Source organism: Phlebotomus papatasi, chromosome 1 (assembly GCF_024763615.1).
Source record: "Phlebotomus papatasi isolate M1 chromosome 1, Ppap_2.1, whole genome shotgun sequence".
In the NCBI taxonomy this organism is placed as follows: domain Eukaryota; kingdom Metazoa; phylum Arthropoda; class Insecta; order Diptera; family Psychodidae; genus Phlebotomus; species Phlebotomus papatasi.
Window position 1 is genome coordinate 1,881,784 of NC_077222.1, and position 20,027 is coordinate 1,901,810.

At 33.4% G+C, this 20,027-nt stretch overlaps 3 protein-coding genes across 7 annotated transcripts in view; 1 reads left to right on the forward strand and 2 right to left on the reverse strand.

Moving 5' to 3' along the window:
- LOC129799877 (acetylcholine receptor subunit alpha-like) overlaps positions 1-7,381 on the forward strand; it is a 69,665-nt gene extending 62,284 nt beyond the window's left edge. For all 5 annotated transcript variants that reach the window (XM_055844156.1, XM_055844157.1, XM_055844160.1 and 2 more), the window contains 2 exons: positions 671-908; positions 3,179-7,381. In XM_055844156.1, coding sequence (XP_055700131.1) covers positions 671-908; positions 3,179-3,370 — 430 coding nt within the window. In that variant the 3' untranslated portion in view covers positions 3,371-7,381. The remainder of the gene's footprint in view (positions 1-670; positions 909-3,178) is intronic.
- A 2,550-nt stretch (positions 7,382-9,931) lies between these two features.
- On the reverse strand, positions 9,932-10,678 carry LOC129799895 (V-type proton ATPase subunit F). The gene is made up of 4 exons (XM_055844185.1): positions 10,554-10,678; positions 10,415-10,496; positions 10,148-10,353; positions 9,932-10,089 (listed from the first exon to the last, which is right to left on the reverse strand). The coding sequence occupies exons 1-4, from the start codon at positions 10,605-10,607 to the stop codon at positions 10,045-10,047; spliced, it is 387 nt and encodes a 128-aa protein (XP_055700160.1). The 5' UTR covers positions 10,608-10,678; the 3' UTR covers positions 9,932-10,044.
- Positions 10,679-13,921: 3,243 nt separating this feature from the next.
- The window catches only part of LOC129799870 (rootletin), a 40,617-nt gene continuing 34,511 nt past the window's right edge, over positions 13,922-20,027 (reverse strand). Inside the window, exons 11-14 of the mRNA XM_055844136.1 lie at positions 15,694-15,929; positions 14,763-15,627; positions 14,519-14,694; positions 13,922-14,454 (exon numbers count right to left, since the gene is read on the reverse strand). Of these exons, the coding sequence (XP_055700111.1) occupies positions 14,367-14,454; positions 14,519-14,694; positions 14,763-15,627; positions 15,694-15,929 (1,365 nt within the window). The 3' untranslated portion in view covers positions 13,922-14,366. The remainder of the gene's footprint in view (positions 14,455-14,518; positions 14,695-14,762; positions 15,628-15,693; positions 15,930-20,027) is intronic.

Below are 20,027 nucleotides of genomic sequence, written 5' to 3' on the forward strand. Positions count from 1 at the left end.
CTGATGGTTTATAAAAATATTAGAATAAAGCATTAAATAATAAAAGTACCATGTAATGGAAGATTTACGTTTCACTGACGTGAATCTTACTTCGAAAACGTTACGTAAGTCGTCTTCTTATCAAACTTTCATTAAATTGAAGTTATTTTTAGGTCACTTATGATGTTATTTGTTCAAGTAAAAAAAAAAACGTAATATTGCGGTGAGAGTGTATCTAGAGCTGAGCAGTAAACCAAGTCATTCTGAAGTATAAATATCGTTTTCATGACCCTATTTGTACAAATATAGTAAAATTTTGCTATTCGGAATTTATAAGGATAACTAAATAGGGGAAAGTGCCCAAGTGACTTCGCAATATATTTTAAAAACAGGACACTTTACCCTAGTTTTTAAAATATGGATGCGATGATTCACATTTATTGAAAAACATAGGAAAAATTAGTCATTATGAAACTTGGGACAACCCAAAGCATGGGCACTTTCCCCTATAGCGAATTTCCTTCTGCAATTTTTCAGAAAAAAATAGCAGTGATTCCTAAGTAAAATCTGGGTTAATGATTATTGTTTTATTAATAAATTTATATAATATTTTTCCAAGGAAAATTCTTTTATGTCTCAATTTGAAAATCATGTAATTTAACATTCCTGATACGTATTTTATTCTCTATAGTTTAACAGCAACAGGACCTTTTGGGGGCAGTTGCCAGATTCATGGCCCAGTGCCACATTCGGAGTCAGAGGATCTATCTTGTGAGGCAGACCTGGATGAAGGTGCCACCACAATAAAGAGCCCAATTATCCCCAATCCAGGTTTCTCACACGGACACTGTCCACCAGACATGCATAAAAGCTGCTTTTATGTGCGATTTATAGCCGAGCATACGAAGATGCTTGAGGATTCCACAAAGGTTAAATATTACCAATAAATAATTAATTAGTCTACCGCCTCCTAATGTGTTTAGTACGTGTGCGCTAATATTGAACTATATTGTGGCATTGATAATCCATTTAATTGCTTTTATTTTGGTTAATTGTTAAGCCATATCTTACGTATTCTGTTTTGATATTTTCAGTTAAATACCTAGTATCATAAAAATTTACTATTCTAAGTTGAAAGTTTATAAATGACGCTCGATTAATATTAGAAGCTTACTTCAAGTTTTTCAATATTTATTTAATATATTTATTTAATGCTTTACTAATTGCTTTATTAATTGCTTTAAGAAATAGCTCTGAATTCAGTTAGAAAGAGTTAAAAAATTGAAAATTAAGTTCATGATTCTGTATAAGCCACTCCCAACACTGTAATCTGGAAAGGGGGTTTAAACATGCCACGCCCATAAGAAAAATTAACACACTCCCATATTTTTTTTTTTAGTTAAAATAGGTAATTGCTATGTAACTTAATGGCCTCTTTACAAAGAAGAAAGAACTCTAATATTTATATTTCACGATTTATTGCAAAATACTCACTTTTTGATTTGATTTCAATTTTTTCTGCGATCTTCGTCAATTAAACATCCTCAATATTTTCATTATTTTTTTACTTTTTCCATCTAGTAGAAGGAGCTCAATTAATTCTTTGATCTTAAGAGAAATATTTTCATACGATATGAATAGAAATAAAACTTCAGACGGGAGAAAACAGTGCCCTCTTGCGGAGAAAACGGTGGCTCTCTCCGCAAGAGGGCACTGTTTTCTCCCGCGAGAGGCGCTGGGAACAGTTCTCAATTTTTAATTCTCCGGCAATTGTGAAGTATAAAAAATTAATAAAATTTTTACCTAAGGTCTGTCATTTTTTTTTCATAAACTGTTGATAGTTTTCGTACAGAATTTTAAACTAAATCATTTAAAATCAAGCTAAGCTCTTTAATTTAACTGGAAAAGTTCTAAGATGATTCTTTCAAATATATGTAAACTAAATCAACTTAGGTCCGTCACACCTTTTAGACCAGGAAAATTTCATAAAATAAAAATTCACTTCTCTTTCTTTCTCAAATGATTTGCATAAGTCTATCAAACTCTTTCAGTCTCAAAATTGAACTGAACTAAAGTTAATTTGATGTGATATTCAAAAGAAGAAGAAGAAGGAGAAGAGTGCAAAAGAGTAGGATAGACCCATGCAAACAGATTGAGAAGTAAAAGGATGTGAATTTCGATTTCATGACATTTTCTTGATCTAAAAGGTGGACCAGCGCTATTAGTCTAGTAAATTCCAGCCACGGGAGAAGGTCCATATCGAGACCGAAAGCCTTAGGAAAGACCAAAAAAGTGTATCTTTTTGTGGAGGACGTACCATTAAAACAAATGTAAAAGGTTGTGAACTCTTGCCCTGCCAATTGCAATACAGTAGACTCTCTCAAATTCGGGCATTTGGGACCAAAATGTCAGCCGAATTAGAGAGAAATTCGGGCGACAAATTTTTTTTAAATGCAACGATTTTTTATTCATCTGCATACACATATTGAGTTTACACACTCATATTATATCGTAAATTGCATGAAAATCTGTTAATAATGCAAAATCACATCAGAACTAGGAGAAACCATTGCAAATTTGAGCATATTTGCTTCATTTGATAATCATAATCGAACTTGAAAATTGTCAACAAACCTTTTTCAAATTTAACTGCTGCCCGAATTAAAAAGTAGCCCGATCTTAAAAGAGCCGAATTAGCGAGAGTCTACTGTATCTCCTCCTGCAATTACCTTAAAATAATTGTAAACGCTCTACAACTCCGTGCTTTGCCAAATAGACTTTTATTCCTGTTGGTTACCTTTAAATTAATTCGTTATTTAATGCAATTAGTATCCGTCGCGAGCGACCGGAAATTTGCCACAGGATGTCCACTGCTAATGCTTCCCAATTAAACACTTTAAATTTATTTCACAATTCCTCAAAATTAACTCTGCAATTAAACTCCAAGAATACAGTTTTCAAATTTTTCCGCTAGGGGCGTTATACGTGCTCGTTATACGTGACATTTTTTTCTCTAGCGAAAACATTTAAGGGCGTGGCCTAATTTTTACAGGGCCAGAATACTACATGCCTCACTTAAAATTAAGTTTGTAGGCGTGGTTTATTCTAAGTTTGCCATGTTTATTGCTTTCAAAGGGGCGTGGCCTAAAAGTATTTTTTGTTTAAGCTACAGAGAATAACTAAACAACTTGGTTTTCAGGTCAAGGAGGATTGGAAGTACGTTGCAATGGTGCTAGATCGACTATTCCTTTGGATATTTACACTGGCCGTCCTTGTTGGAACAGCCGCAATTATCCTACAAGCCCCAACTCTCTACGATCAACGAATCCCAATTGATAAAAAGTTTTCCGAATTTGCCACAACAACAGTCGTGAGATGTCCACCACAATAGCAATTCACGGGCATTATTTTAAGTCCTCTGGCTCCTATTTTCAGTATTGTGCATTGGAATTAGTGCCTGTATCTTTAAAAAAAAAACAACAACAAAAAACCAAAGGAAGAATCTCTGGAACAACCAACTACCAAAAAAAAAATCTCAACTGAAAAAATGTCCGACTTTTCATTGTACGGGTTCATTATGCTAAGTTATTACTTTTTTATGGTACCAATATTCCCATTGTAATAGTACTATATTAGCAAATAACAGGACAATAAACTTTCTTAAATAATAAACAAAACCAAAAAAAAACCAACAATTTTCTCATTTCAATCAATGACATAATTTTAGTGATCTCTAACTAATTAAATGACATAAATTGCGTCACTTATCGTTAGGAAAAAAAGTAGTTTTGCAATATAGTTGAATTACTTATGAATTTATCATTCGATTTTATTATAGTAAACAAAACATATTTAAAAAAAGAATCATATAAAATCAAAGAAAAAATATTATAGAGTATAATTTAGCCAAAAAAATAATGTAGAAGAGTCCACGATAGGGATTTCTTTCACGTTCCTAAATATATTTTGAAAAAAAGACAGTGAACAACAAAATAGGACGGTGAATATTGTAAAAAAAATACAGGAAAAAAACCAACTTATTAAAATGAAAAATCATCTTTAGAGAATTCTTTTAAAAAAATAAGAATCTATCTTATATTTTCTCCCAAATTCATTGAGCTAATTTGCCACAAAGGAAAAATTTGGAGCGTTATAATTCTAAAACTATGTAAAAGATGAGTAAATATGTAATCCCCCAGCAATTTAAACAAATGAAAATAACGTAAAAAAATACGAGTAATAGAAATAGTGAAAAAAATGAAAAAATAGACAACAAAAGTATCAGTAGAAGTCAAACGTTGGAAGAAAACCAAGATTTACGCAAAAAAATATATATAAAAATATATACCAAATTTTAATTGTAAAAAAATATATATTAAAAAAAAAGAAACGCACAAGCGTTTAGAAGTTAAATGTAAAATTTTTAGTAGAACAAAATGAAATTAACTGCCAGACAAGGGCGAAGATATTTGTATCTCACGTAAAATTAAAAAGTAATAAAAAAATAGTTTTAACCAAAATGTCAAAAAGAAAAATATGACTCTAGAAAAGTTAACATTAATCATTAAGAGATAATGTAACAAGATAAAAAAAAATTACACGTGAGTGACTACGGTGAAAATGAGTTAAATACCAAAAACAAAACAAAAAAAAACGTATTTTAGTATACACCAAAACAAATGATCATATTTTTTGAAAGAAAAAAGAAAAATAAACAAGAATAGTGGACATTTAAAAAAAAAAACAAAAAACAGTCACGGATTTAGATTATGGAATGGCTAAATATCGGAAAATTCTTCTCTCTCTAGTCCTTACTTAACGGTCAACACTTGACGTAGTTGATCAAGTTCATGGAAAACTAACGACTTATGATGCGTAATTTCTTAAGATATTGTCTAATGTTCAATCTCGTAAACTTATCGCACTCTCTCATTTATGATTTATCTTCCTATCTCAATACTTCACTAGATCTCTTAGCTATCACTTCACCTTTAAATTTTTATTTGTTTTATCAAATTTTAATAAAGATTAAATGTCAAACATTTTATTGCTCGAACTCAAACAGAGCGAGTAGTATTATAAAGACTGGCTTAAAGTAAATCTGGACACCTTTCTCGGACCCCTTCCTATCTGTTCTAAAAATATTCTAGTGATTTCTTTTATTTCCGGATATGTTTATGCCCAGACACTTTTGTCCGAAAAAGCTTTCGACATCGAATTTTCGAAGATCGAAGTTAAAATAATCTGGCGGACCTATTTTTCAACCAATTTGATTAAATTTGGATTTTTAATAAATGTCTTGAAATTTTAAAACCGATTGCACCGTACTCAATCGGAAATTAATCGGTAAAGTACCCGTAAATTGCTTATTTTGTTCGAAAATATTTATTTAGTGGTTGTATATATTTTTCCGATCTCGAGGCTAAACAGTAACTCCCTCTGACGCCTTTAACACCATTTTCTAGGTCATTCTCGAGAACGGCTTCAGTAGTTGGACACATATGACCGAAAAAGCTTTCGAGATCGAATTTTCGATGGTTGAAAAAATAATTCATAGAGAGCTCTATCTTGTGAGTTCGAGCATTCTGCAAAGCTGAAACGCTTTGCCATCATTTTTTTGTTTATAAATATAAGAATGTTCATAAATAAATATGGAAATATTTTTATATTTTTTTATTTAAACTCCTGTTTATTATTTTTTTTAAATTTTGTATATTAAATAAAATCGAGTAATAAAAAACTTTAAACTATCCTGATATTTGATAAACTCAAAAAAGCCCTCAATCCGTCTTTAGTAATGTCCTCCCTAAAACATTTTTTTTAAGGAATACAGGGTTAAAAAATTGCGTAGTTTTTTTATATTAAGAACATTTTCAAGAGACGAGACCCAAAGAAATGTTAACACTTTTTTGGTTAGGTTGTAAGATGGCGTTTTATGTCAATTTAATATTCTACAGTCATTTCTTGGTTTTTGTCTTACTTTTTAATTTAATTGTTTAATTTATACAAGTTATCAATTATTTTTTTTTACAAAAAGGAAGCAAATTAAATTCTCCAAACATTGGTATCTTCACTTTACCATAATATTAAATTGAATTCTAGTTTTGAAACTTTAACCTTAAAATTAGAGTGAAATATCTCTTTTGGTTTTAAAGTGATCAAAAGATTAATCTGATTAATCCGTATGTCCATTTATTGCTATCTCTATTAAATTATTAAATTTTAATAATTTTATTGTTAAGCAAGGCCGAGTTCTAACCTCAAAAATTGAAACTGGACATTTAAGTCAATCCTAAACCCCAAAAATTAATTCCAAATTTAGAAATTAATTTTGACATTTAGGAATCGAAAATCATTTTGAGTTTTTAAAGTTTCTAAACAACAGAAAAATATAATTTTCCATATTGAGACATTAATCTCATCATTTTTTTTTTGACCAAGAGGTTATGTTACTCTTAACCTCAAAAGATATATTCTTGATAGCAAAAACTTCCTCAATTTCCCTTATGTATTTTTCTACAATTGTGTTTTGATAGTCATTCTTGTAGTATATCCTTAAAGTATCCGAATTTAACCTCAAATGTCGAATCCTTTTGTTTATCAAATAATTTATTCAAATAATTTGCAAGGAAACTTTGGGTTTATTCCAATTAAACCTTTATTTTTCCTAAAAATCTTAAGTTTTCTAAATTTTCCGAAATTGAATTTCTGTTATTATATTGATACTCTATTCTAGGTTATGTACAACACAACCTCACATTTTAAATAACCCGACAGTCCTTTCCTCATGAATCGTACAAGAAAATTGATTTTCAATTCATTTACATTTTTTAAATGTTCTTTTTTATTAAATCTGAATTCAAACTAAATTCAAATGCACAATTTTCCCAGAAAAACATTCTCCGTAACGATAGATTCCCATTGCAAACAAACCAAGTTAATTTTTTTTTAGAGAGAAAATAGAGAGTAGAAAAATTATTCCACAAACTCAAAATAAAAAGCACAAACTTTCTTCTCTCCCCCCTCCCCCCCAGAAATTTTCTAAATGTAAATAGAAGAGTCTGTATACACAAGAATTTTCCCATGTACATAAATCTGTTATCACATGTTGAAAGAGTTCTGATAAAAAAATCTATGGCATATTATCTAAGTGTTAGAGAAATCTCGCCCTATCTACTGTATTGAATTTATGTAAATTTACGAATAAAAAACAAACTCTATCCTTTCCTTCCTTTTTCGGGTAAAAAAAAAGAAACATTTAGCCAGACTGGTGTTCATTAATATAAAATTGTAATTGCAGTAGTAGACAAAATTAAACGGTGCAGAAATGAAAGTGGATGAGATTGATTATTTGGTGGACCCTGTTAACGAATATAGCAATAAAACATTTTTAATGGCTTCAGTTTATGAATGATTTATTTTTTGAATTTTATACCTATTTTTTCTACTAAATTTGCAATTGTGAGCAAAGCAATTGGCAGTTTTGTGATAAATTTAGCCGTTTTGGAAAGGTATTGAAATTATCTATAACTTCTATGAATATCTCAAGTACGTAAGATTGCCGCAAGAGGGCCTTTTTTTTACAAATTTCAAAAAAAGGAGTTTGAGTTTATTCCACTTAATCCTTTATTTTTCTTAAAAAAATGAAATATTTAAAAATTTTAGGTTATGTAAATCTATTCTAGGTTATGTGCGACTTAACCTCACATTTTAAACAACCCGACAGTTCTATCATCGTCACTCATACAAGAAAATAAACAAATAAGTAAAAAAAAATTGATTGAAACGTAAAAACTCTCCTCTTTGTACTATGGACTCTGTATCTATCGAAATGCTCATTTTAAAGAATTTAAGCAGAGACATTCTATTTTTCGGCTTCTTTTCGAAATTTTTTTTAAATAATATCTTCATATGAGTCGATTTGGACAAAGTTGACCACTTTGGAAAGGTTTCAGAATTACCAATTTTTTTTAAACACTGAAAGTTCGTAGCTTCACCGCGAGAGGCGTTATCGCGTGAATTCAGACAGAGCCATTATTACCATTCGAGGTCGCTTTAAAAGAATCTCAGCTACCATAAGCTTATCTGGGCTTATCACTGGTCATTTTTAAGTTCATTGAAATCGGTTAATAAACTTTAGAGATAGAGCCCGGTTCATTTGGATATAGTAACTATAACTCAGATAACTACATATACTAAAATTTCATTGAGATCGCTATACAAACACCAAAAATGTGGTCCGATCAAGACATTTTTGATCATAACTCAGGTCAGGGTACATCGAGGGAGGAGTGCGGCCCACCGTTGTAAAGGTCTCGACCTCAGCTACTACATACTAAAACTTTAAAAAAAATCATAGGCTGATTTTCAAAATATTCGAAATCTAATTTTCGAAAATCGATTATTCGGACCTTCGATTAAATCGGATGAAATTATGCTATCAAAAGGTTAAGGGGAAGTGGGGCACCTTTAAAAGTGGGGCACCTTTGAAATTGGAATTTTATCCTACATATGTTTAAGTGGAACTGAGCCGCATCATAATGTAATTTACTTAATCTGTTTGTGCATCTAAAATTTATCACGATAAGGCTCAATTTTATTTAAAAATAGGTGAAAAATTCCAATTTCAAAGGTGCCCCACTTTCCCCTATAGTCTACTCCACGAGAGCTTTCCAATACATCAAAATTTTTCAAATTCCGATTATTAGAACTGGAGATTTTGACCTCTTGCTCGGGTTAAAGGGGGTCGGGGGGCTTAATTTCCTTTTATCGAAAGCTCTTAGGCCCAGCTATAACATACTAAAATTTGAGATTGATCGTTACCACCGGAATTTATCATAGAAAATTTACAAGTTCTTTCACTTGAAATTAGATAAAGGCTTTTGGATTGAGAATTTTGATGATCCTAACCATAAGAGAGCCCCTTTTAGGTTATGACATAACCTACTTTTTCAATATAACCTCCCAGCGAACATCAAATGCTAACCGATCTCATTCTGCGAACCTTAAAACGATACTCGGGAGGCAGTGCCATTTCCATAAATGTGGCTAGCACTTTTTGTTCGAGGACTGCTGACCAATCATCATATTTTGCTGATTGACTCAGCAAAAATTTGCTGAAAACGTTGCATTTTTCAGCTAACTGTGCTCCCCGTGCTCCTTGGGCTCTGTGTCTTTTTTTTTTATAAAAGTCCCCATGAGAAAAAATCTCAGTGAAATTTCACAGAAAAATGCACAAAAAATTATGAAATTATTATTTTACAAAACAATAAAATATAAAAGTGAGAACGTTTCTTGTTTAAGAATGATGAAAATTGAACAACATAAAAAGTGGAAAAGATCTTTAATCGCAATGTGAGAATATCAATTACAATTTATTGTTTTTCTTTCACTTTTCATAACCTCAAATATCTGGAGTCACGGTCAACCGATTTTGGCTTTTTTAGAAAGCCCAGAGAGATTATTTCTCAACCAATTGGAGCTAAAATAGATTTATTTGAAAGGTCTTAAAATTGCCAACTAGACTGAATTGGTTCCAATCGGTAAATAATCTGTGAAATACCGGTAAATGAATTATTTTGCTCGAATATTCCTCTTTTTACTCATCTCTGTATTACTCGGAATATAAGGCAAACGGTAAGAGATATCGACTTCGGGTTTTCCATGAACCCCCTCCAACCTACAAATAATTTTAACTCTGAATATTTATAAAAATGCGAAAAATAAAAAAAATATTCATCCAATTAGGACATGGTATCAAAGTTCGAGCATTCTGCGAATACTCACACAATTCACTTTTATTTCAGCGCCATTAATTTGGCTACTAATGCTATTATAAAACCACTGAAACACTTAGTTTTTATCATTTTCAGTAAGAAAGAAATAATAATCAATTAATTGTAAAATCAGAAGGTATTTTGAATCAATAAAGAATTATGAAAAAGAAATCAAATGTTTTTTAAGGATTATTTTATTTAACACATTTACATCAAATAAACTCTAGTATTTTCAATAATACCTTGTGATTGTTGGAATATTTAAGTGGTGAGAATATTCAATGAATTTTTAACCCCTGCTCGGAGCTACCAAGTCATCAGGATTGAACATTCCCTGCAAATTCAATCAAGATTACGAAATATTCCAAGAGGAAGATTGTCTTGTTTCTTACCTTTGCCCTACGCAGAATTGAGTCCTTGGCAGCATCGTAGGGATGATCCTTGGAGGGAATCTCCAGAACAGCCGGAAGGGGAGCAGTGTGAGTATCAATCACATGACGAATGAGCTCAGCGAGGTTCTGATTGATCAATATGATGTCAATGTCATCGCGCTTCAGGAAACGCTTGAAGCACTCCTCAATCTCGCTTACGGAAGTATCTGAAAGACATTTAACCAATAAATATCTTCCCGGAAAAGCATCTCCTCAAGATTCACTCACTTTTGTCCACGACCATGAAGTTGGGATGACGGTTCTTGTTGATCTCACCAACTCCACCGAGGAGGAATCCCACACACGTATCCTGCAATTCACAGAGGTTCTTTCAGTCAGGATACAACTCCTGATACTTCTAACTTACCTCATCCCCAATAACTGATAGGAGTTTGCCCTTAATTGCCGAGTGGAGAGACATTTTTCAGGAAGGAAAATTTGCAGCACTGAGAAAACAAGAAGGGTCAGCTGACTTTGCGACGTGACTGTAGACAAAAGTATCTAATAATCCCAAAAGAGGCGCCACAATCGACAAAGAATGCAAATTCAAAATGTAACGGAAATTAATAATGTCTGGAAAAAATTAAACAGAATTAAATGATAGAAAATTTATTTGATTTGTTCAATTGCAATGATATCTTCGATCAATAAATTGAGATAACCACAAACGTAAGATTTATAAAGATTTCCTCGAGAAAACTGCTTCCATGCCTTTCATGCACTTGATTGAGTGAACTGACTTGAGAAAAAACTCTTCCAAAATGAAATTATTAACAAAAGGGGACAAAAGGGGTACAATTACAGATAGAAAAAATAAAACTAAGAACTTAAGAAGAAAACTTTTCATTAAATTTCTTCCTGGATTCTGAAGAGATTTCTTCGATCATTTTAATTTTGTTATGTTTGTGAAGAGAGTTGGTAGAGTAATGCCACGGCAGATCCCATATCATTTCAAGTAATTTATTTTATTTTGAAGGATCTGAATTTTTTTCTTATGTGTATTACCACATGGAGACCAAATTGTTGATCCGTAATTCAGGACGCTTTGAAAAATGACCTTAAAAAGAGTCAATTTTATTTTAACATTTAATTTAGATGTTCTGTAAATAAATGGATAGAATATTCTAATATAGTTATTAATTTTTTTTTAATAAGAAACTCTACGTGGTTTTTAAATAATATTCTTTTTGTCTAGGATTACCCCGAGGTATCTCATTTCATCCAACCAAATAATAGTTTTAGAATTAAATTTTATAGGATACCTGTGAAATAGCAATCGCTCTTTACGTCTTCTAGTAAAAAATATTGCCTGCGTTTTATTAGGATTTATTTTTATTTTCCATTTATAAAAATATACATAAGTATCTGGCAAACATTTTTCAATATTTTTGATGACAATTTTGGGGTTTTTATCTGATGTATACAATCCTGTATCATCAGCAAACTGAGTAATTTTGCAATTTATGAGAAACCCTTATATCTGACAAGAATAAATTAAAGAGAGTGGGACTTAAAACAGAACCCTGGGGTACACCTGCTGAAACATCTTTTGTTGACAAAACCTGATTATCTTATATCAACCACGAACTTTCTATCTTTCAGAAAAGATGAGATCATTTTAATTAGATACAGAGCGGGAAATTCAATTGAAGCATTTTGTGAATTAATTCATCGTGCCAGATAGTATCAAATGCTTTTTAGTAAAACTACCCCAGTGGATTTACCAAAGCTCGAAGTTTTTGTTGATGTCAATAGTTAAATTTTTTGTCGCATGATTTGTTAATTTAAAATCTCGAAATCCATATTGATGGCTCGGAACTAAATTATTTATTTATTCCGTAAGGTTTTTCCTTATTCTGGTCTAGAAACATCAAAAATGTCACAATATCTGCAAGAAAGCAGAAAATCGAAAATTCACGATTTTTGACCAGAAATATCTTAGCTCAGGAGTTAATTGGGATCCTGCAAAAAATATCCTAGATTTGGACATCCTTATAAGTTTGTAATCATCCACAAGAATCGGATTTTTATCGATTCTAAATAGTCTAAAAAATTTAGTTTTTCCATGGGTACCCAGAGTCCCAAAAGAGACGAAAGAGTTAAATAAATAATCGCTTTTTTAGGTAATTTCTTCAAAATTGTGTTAGAAATCCGATCTTTACCTGGGCATTTAGAACTTTTTAGAAGTTTAATATATGATGAAATTTCACTAGGTTTAGTTAAGGTAGAGGCGTCAGAGTTAATAAAATCCACATTACTATTGATAAAGGACTTAGATCTATTAACATCATCAGTAGTGCAATCATCACTGTAATTGGAAGTGATTTAAGATTCGGAAAAATGATTTGCAATAGCTTCTGCCTTTTCCACAGGAGAATTTATTAAAGTATAACTTATTTTCAAAACAGGAACTTTAGGTCCTGGATGCTTTAACCTTCTAATAAGACCCCAAATTGATCTATCAGTCTTTTTAAACTTAGATAAAAGTTTTCTCCATCTTTTTTTCTCCATATATCCATATTTTGTCTTGAATGAGATATTGTTGGCACATTTTTTTATCTAAAATATTTCTATTTCTTTGCCAGTTGCGCCTCACATTATTTTTAGTCTTAATTAAATTTTTAATATCATCAGGGAGATTATCAAAATCATTATTACTAACGGTAAAGCACGGAACCGATTCCTCTTCCGCTTCTAAAATTATTTCACAAAAATTTTCAATTTTCTTATCAATTACATTAGTGGAATTGATATCAGCTATTGAGAATTCATCAAGATTAATTCTTTCATATCATATAAATTATTCTTATGCATTATTTTGCATTAAAAATCAATTGAATTGATAGATTTTCGATTATTTATTGTTATAAACTAATACTTGGCCCACCAAAACATGTTTAAACATGCTAAAATAGCATAAATGTGGTTGCTCAATTAAATTAAAATTCAGGACATTAAAATGTTAAAATTGCTCATTAATTTCAATTTTATTGCAGTTAAACAAGTAACTGCAATAAAATACAACTCGTAATTAATATTATTTATGTCCAAAAAATAAGAGAAGTACTGTGATTTAGTGATGAACTTGTACGCGAGTGAAGCTTCAGCATGAGAAGTAATTGCTGAGTTTATTCAAAGCAATTCAAGGAAATTGTTGTGTTGGGATGACTTCGTACAGGTCATCCACAAGACTGTATGAGAGCCCCCTTGGCTACAACCCTTTCTTCTGGCTTTAAGGATTCTTTTGCATAACATATAAGGTACTTATAAGACATTTTAGGTACTATCACAGATTTTCCGGAGTCATTCACAATCAAAAATCTCGCGGTCCTATTTAAAATTGAGCAAATTTCTTGCAAAATGTGTCCTGGCTGTGAAAATTTTCAAGTAAATTCTAGAAATCTTAATGCTCCATTGGCTCAATTGAATTTAAAATTAAATTGTGTAAATAATAGTGTGACAGTACCATGTCTCAAAAGCAATTAAATACATAGCATATACAAAATATGGCTAAAAAAAAAGGTTTCTTTGATGCCAACTTTGGGGGGTCTATCTCTTCTAGTTTAGGAGATATTCGCGTTTAAAGATTTGCATACAAAATATGCCTAAAACTTTCGACTGAAGCGCCTCTAGCGTTAGTCCTACGAACACCTAATGTTCTAGAAAGTTGTAGTATTTCAAGATTACCTTACCTGGAATTACCTGGGAAATAAATCGGAAAATAAACCAATAATGCATTGTGTTTAGAATATTTATTGTATCAAGCATAAAATCTCTTCTCTACAATTTTTCTTGTTATCCGTGTGTTCATTGACAAACATTTAATACTGAACTTTCCTTTTGGTGTGCAATCAGTGCCCTAATATCAATAATTTTTCTTTAAATCCACCTCCAACAATTCGTGACTAGTTTTTTTTTTATTTCTTTGTTAAATATCGTGAGTCAAAAAGAAATCACATGAACACATTTTTTCTTAGATTTCCCTTTGGTTTGTAGCGTTTTGTTTTTTTTTTCTTTTGAAATAAATAAAATCCTCCTTTGTAGAGTCGGCAGTGAAGTTTTATTAAAAAGTTACCCGACTAGATGGTTTGATTTCTTCCTCTCTAAGCTAGAGCTGGGAGCTAGAGCTAGAGCTGAGAGCTAGAGAGAGAAGAAATTGCAATTTCTTGCTTTTTTTTCTTTACTTATAGCGTGGACTGTAGGAAGAATGGTGCTCATATTCTCTGCCTGAGTTTGGTGGCAAACTCAGAGAAACAGCACTGTCCAATCTGGAAGGGGAAGTTGTGTAAAATGTTGAAGATGGGATAGAAAAGAGTACTTTGGAAACATTACCTTCTAGTTTCGCTTTCGAGAGTTATGGGATCTAGAGGCTCCTGAGCCACATGACGGAGACTATCGCCAAGAGTTTGGCGCAATTGTTGCATCTCCCGGCCAGCTCTGGTGCTCCTCAGGATGTAATGTTGCCTCCTTTTAGCCTCCTGGGCCAATTGCTCTCGAAGCATTGAAATCTGTAAGAAACACAAATGAAACATGTACGATGCATATGCTTCACGGGGCAGGAAGACGAAATTCTCACCTGATTCTCAAGCCTTAGCACTTGCTGCCGATGCGATTGCTCCCTAGCGTCCAGAAGCCGCTCAGCCTGCAACTGAGCAGATCGATACTTTTCCGCATCATTGGACAAACACTTCGGGATATCTGCCATCTTGGCCTTGGCCCTAGCCAGTTCTGATTCCTTCTCCGCCAGCAGAGTCTCCAAACGACGAACCTTCATCCTCAAATCTCGATTCTCCTGCTCAATCATCGTGTGATCCAGGCCACAATTGAATCCTCCCCTTGAAGTCTCTGACTCCAATCTATTTGAATCAATTCCCTGAAGACTCTTTTCCGATCGATCAAAGTCAACTCTTCCGGAAAATTTGCTACTCCTCTCCAGATTCCTCTTCTCATTCTCCAACGCCCTTACCTTCTCATTCAGCGCATCTACCTTCACTCGAAGCTCAGATCTGTCCCTCTGCAGCTGCCTCAGATCTCCCTCATTGGTGCTCGGGACTGCAGCTGACATCTGATCAGCATTCTCCTGATTCCACTTTGCAATTCTCAACTGAGACTCCAGCGCAGACTTCTGCACTTCCAACTCAGCCACTTGCTCCTGGAGACGCTGACAACTGTCCTGCTGTGCCTGCTGTGTCCTCCTGAGATCATTAGCCACCGTCTGGGATGCTTCCAGGCGTTCCGCCAGAATCCTCCTCTCATTCTCACTATTACTCAGCGTCTTCTGAATCTGCTTCAACTTATCATGTCCCGCCATTACATTGTGCCCCTGCTCGGAATGTGCCTTGTGCAGACAATTTATCTCTGCCCTCAGCTCCGTTTCCGTAATCGCTGCACCCTGCAGGCGCTCCTTGAGTTGATCAACGGTCGTCTTCAGCGCAATACATCTGCAAATACCAAAGAATCTCACGACCAGATCCTCCAAAAAAAAACCCCAGAAACTGCAAATAAACCTGTCTTCTAGCTGCGTTGAGGCACGACCTTGATTCTCAAAGCGCTCCTGCAGACTCCTCAAATTGTTATCCTTCTCATGCAGAGCCATCTGAAGCCTCTGGATGTCCCCTTCGAGAGCCACTCGCTGCAAATCCAATTTGGATGCGCGATTCTCACAGCGAGACAATTCTTCCTGGAGATGACGTTTCTCACTCTCCAACCGACTAACTGACTGCCGACACTTCTCCAGCCGTTCCTGGTAAATTCATACAATTCCCAAGTCACAAACCTTTTTTTTTTTATTTTTCTGCTTTGTGTCTCGGATTAGGGCAAAATGGTGTGTTGTACGAGATAAATCGAAAATTAGTCTCCATCCAAGGGAAATTCTCATAAATGCATATCAAGAAGAAACACGCGTATATCCAACCAGGAAGATTGCAAAACGTTACCTTGGAATTTTCAATCAAATTCACGAAAAAAGTTAGCCAAGACGCACACTTTTGGATCAGTAATTTTTCAAAAATCAAAAATGATCAACAAAAAGTGTAAATCACTAAGAAAAAATATCAAAGAATAGGGACAGATAATCCTAACCGGCTTATGTGGATGAGATTCTTAACGTGATCTAACTCGGAATGCTTGCAAATTTGACTTAGAACTGAGTTGGGGGACGATATACAGTATAATCTTCCTAAGAACGCATGATTTATATTATAAAATTGCATTTAATGGACTTTTTAAAGTTTTATTATAGAAGTATTAGACTAAAAATTATCCAATTTTTTGGTAATTTAAGATAAAATGATCGAGATCTACAAGATGGTATGGTCGCCATCTTGATTTGACATTTCTGTCCGCCATTTTGAATAACGGTCAAAACAAAAATCTCATTCGATTGAGCTGAAATTTTAGTATATGTTCTAGCTGATGTCAAGACCTTCTCAGAACCATATATAAAACGGACAGATAATCCTAACCGGCTTATGTGGGTGAGATTCTTAACATGAGTTAACTTGGAATGCATGCAAATTCGATTTAGAGCTGAAGTTGTGGGACGCCATTCAGTTATTTTGAATCAAAATCGTGAAATTATACAAATTTTGTATTTAAACCAAAATATCAAGGATTTGGATGAACTGACAGAAAAGTGATATATGGATGAAATGTAGACCAGAATGTTATCTATAATTTTGCCATAGAACATGATCTCATCGATTACTCAGAAGCCAAGATAAGCGTGGTTTTCTGTTTCTCAACTAGTTTTTTCGACCAGATCGCCCCAAGTGTTCATTTGATGAACTTCAACTATATCAAAGAATTGTTGTATTTTGTGACACTTTCCATTTAAAACTTTCTTTTAAGTGTCTTGGTCGAGTAGAAGCAGTTAAAATGGCATCTGAGTGGTTTCAAAGCGTTATTATGGGAAAAATCACACTTAAACGGCAAAATCGGAGCCATAGCGTAGTCTGAGCGGGAAATGATATATGGACGAAATGTAGACACAAATGTCCTCTACAATTATGTCGAAGTAATCAAAATCGGTTCAGCGACAGTCGAGATAATTAAGGTTATGTGATATTGAAATTAGTTTTTCGACTGTGGCGCCCCTGCTGTTGATTCCACGAACTTCAAATGTTCTAGAAAATTGTAGCATTTGATGAGATGTTTCATTTGAGCCCTCACTCATCAAAATCGGTCAAATAGAACCGTAGATATAATTTTTTGAATTTCCTGAACTTTGACCCCTCATATCTCTGGTTCCATTTTAATCACAGCGAATCCACGCCACTTTTTGTAAACTCCATAGCCTAGAGACTACAACACTCTAAAATTTGATCAAAATGCGCAATGGCGTTTTTGAGAAAAAATGAGTTTGAATTTTGATGCTATCGCAACGCCACCTGTGGCAAAGTTTTGAACTTGAAGTTTTGTCATCTGAAAGCGCTCATCGATACGAAACCAAAAACCCAAAATTTAGGACAATACGTTAATTAGAACCGGAGATAGAGGCCGGTCAATTTTCGAAATTTGACCCCTTATAGCTCGGATCAGGGGTTATGGATCGACTTAAGTATTTTTTTGTTTGATAGGGGAAATGCTTATAATTTTGTCCAGTTTCTTATTTTGGACACTTTGAGGATAACATTGGACACTAAAAATAAATTGATTAAAATGATGGATTTTTATTCCAATATTTGATGAATAATGAATTCTATCTAAATATTTGTTCTTTTTGGAAGATTTTAACACTAAATACGTTAAAATTTGAATATGATTTGAGTTGAAATTTCTTTGTTGAAAATTCAGTGTGAGCAATTGCTTACGAGAAATATGACAGAACTTCGTGGCTTACTTCAGTCTTATTTAGTTTTGGTGAAGTACTAACAAAGTTTGTTCGCTGTTTTTGAGTGATATTATTGAATATTCATTGAATATTGTGTTGATTCACGTTACTGATGATTTGTACATTTGACCTGAAGTGAGATTTGCCTTGTGAATTATATTTTTCGTGTGATAAATGGGAAATTTTTTAAGACATTCACCAGTGAGGTGATGGTTCTTATTTTGGACAGGTGTTTTTCTCATGAAATTTCGTGGAGTTTTAGCTTTTGTGATGACTAGGTTGGACAAATGCCTGGAGAAACAAAGGAGCATCATCTCTACGAAAGAGATGTAGCGAGAAATGCCTTGAAAGGCTCCCGGAAAGGTCAGGGAATGAGCGAATCCGCACGTACTTGGAGCACCGAAGTCAACTCACTTTAATGAATGATATGGAAAGTTTCCGGGCTTCTTGTGACATTCTACGTTTCCCTTACATGAACAGGAAGAGGACTTGGTAAGATTGGTTCATCAAATGAAGAACAATGGGCATCCTATTGAGGCGGATTAGCTGTCCAAATTTACAGTCAAGTTGGACAAATTAATAAACAAGTTGTCCAAAATAAGAGCCAAGGTCACCTCTACTTATCAATTCATTTTTAAACGTATTAAAACTAATTTTAATAAAAATAAGACGATAAATAGCTTGCTAAGTTTCTAAACAACCCTTCTGAAAAGAGAGTAACAAGAAATGTCAATTAGTATAGAAAATATCGCACTTCAAACTTGGAACTTCGATGCTTATAAGCAGACTGTCCAAAATTATGAGCACTTCCCCTAGGTATAATCAGCGGCTACAACATACTAAAATTTCAGCCCGATTTATAAAGGAATTTTTGAGTTATTTAACTTAGAAAATTGAAAAATCTTCATTTTAATAACAGCGCCCCTAGCGGTGGTTTTATGAACTTGTGATGTTAGAAGGGGAAGTGGCATTTCACGAGAGCTTTCCAAAAAGCCCTCACTTTTTAAATTCTGACAATTAGAACCGGAGTTATGGCCATTTTAAGAATTTTTTTGGACCTTTATATAGCTCGGGTCAGGAAGTCAGAGGACTTTAAGTTTAATTCTGATCGAAAGCTCTAAGTCTCAGCTATAACATACTAAAATTTGAGCCCGCTGAATGCCATAGGGGCTGAGCTATTGAGAAAACAAAAAAATGGGGATATTCAAAATGGAGGAAGGAGGGGTGGGGGATGGGGGATCAATGCATCAAGTTGCAATTTTCACCCGATATAATATAACCTTCGCCGAAAACCGCAAGTCGATATCTTTCTTAGTTTGGGAGCTATTAAGCTTCAAAAAGCGGACAGACGGACGGGAACGGTTTTTAGACGTTTTCGTCGTGATCAAGAAGAGTCTTTGGCAAAGTTTGAGCGCGATCCTAATAAAATTCTATGAAATTTTGTTAGGATTATAGTTGGGGGGATTGTTAAGAATTTCACCTAATATTAATCTGAAAGAAAACTAGAATTCGGCTAATTGTAACCACACTGAGAGAAATCCGAAAAAGTTAAAATAACATTCCGGAAATGTTTATTTTACCCTGCAGTATTGATCCGATCTCGATGCAAATATTATGCTTTTCAGGTGTATTAGGGGTTAAAGTTACATTTTTTCATGTTAATTTTACCCTTAAAAAGGTGTAAAATTAACATAAAAAATGTTGATATAGTTTTACACCTATAAAATGTTAAAGTTATGAGGAAAAAAAGTTAATCGCACCCCCGTTTTGTTCTCAATGCAAATATAACAGATCCGACTGATTCAATTTCGTTCGAAATTTCAAGACCTTTCACATAAAACTAATTTTGACTAAATCGGTTGGGAAATACGCCTTCTAGAGTGGTTTTTAACTTTGACTTTGAAAAATCCACAATGGCCGATTTTTTCCGGTCATAGGATTACAAAGGCAAAATTTTCAGTCGAACTACCTGGAAATCATGTTCGAAAATAAAAGAAATAATACAATTCT

Excerpts from the sequence above, each read along its gene's own strand:
- LOC129799895 (XM_055844185.1), bottom strand. The coding sequence starts at position 10,607 with ATGTCTCTCCACTCGGCAATTAAGGGCAAACTCCTATCAGTTATTGGG. Across the intron at positions 10,354-10,414 it reads CTTCATGGTCGTGGACAAAA|ATACTTCCGTAAGCGAGATT; the intron begins GTGAGTGAATCT and ends AATGTCTTTCAG. Across the intron at positions 10,090-10,147 it reads CAATTCTGCGTAGGGCAAAG|GGAATGTTCAATCCTGATGA; the intron begins GTAAGAAACAAG and ends TTGAATTTGCAG.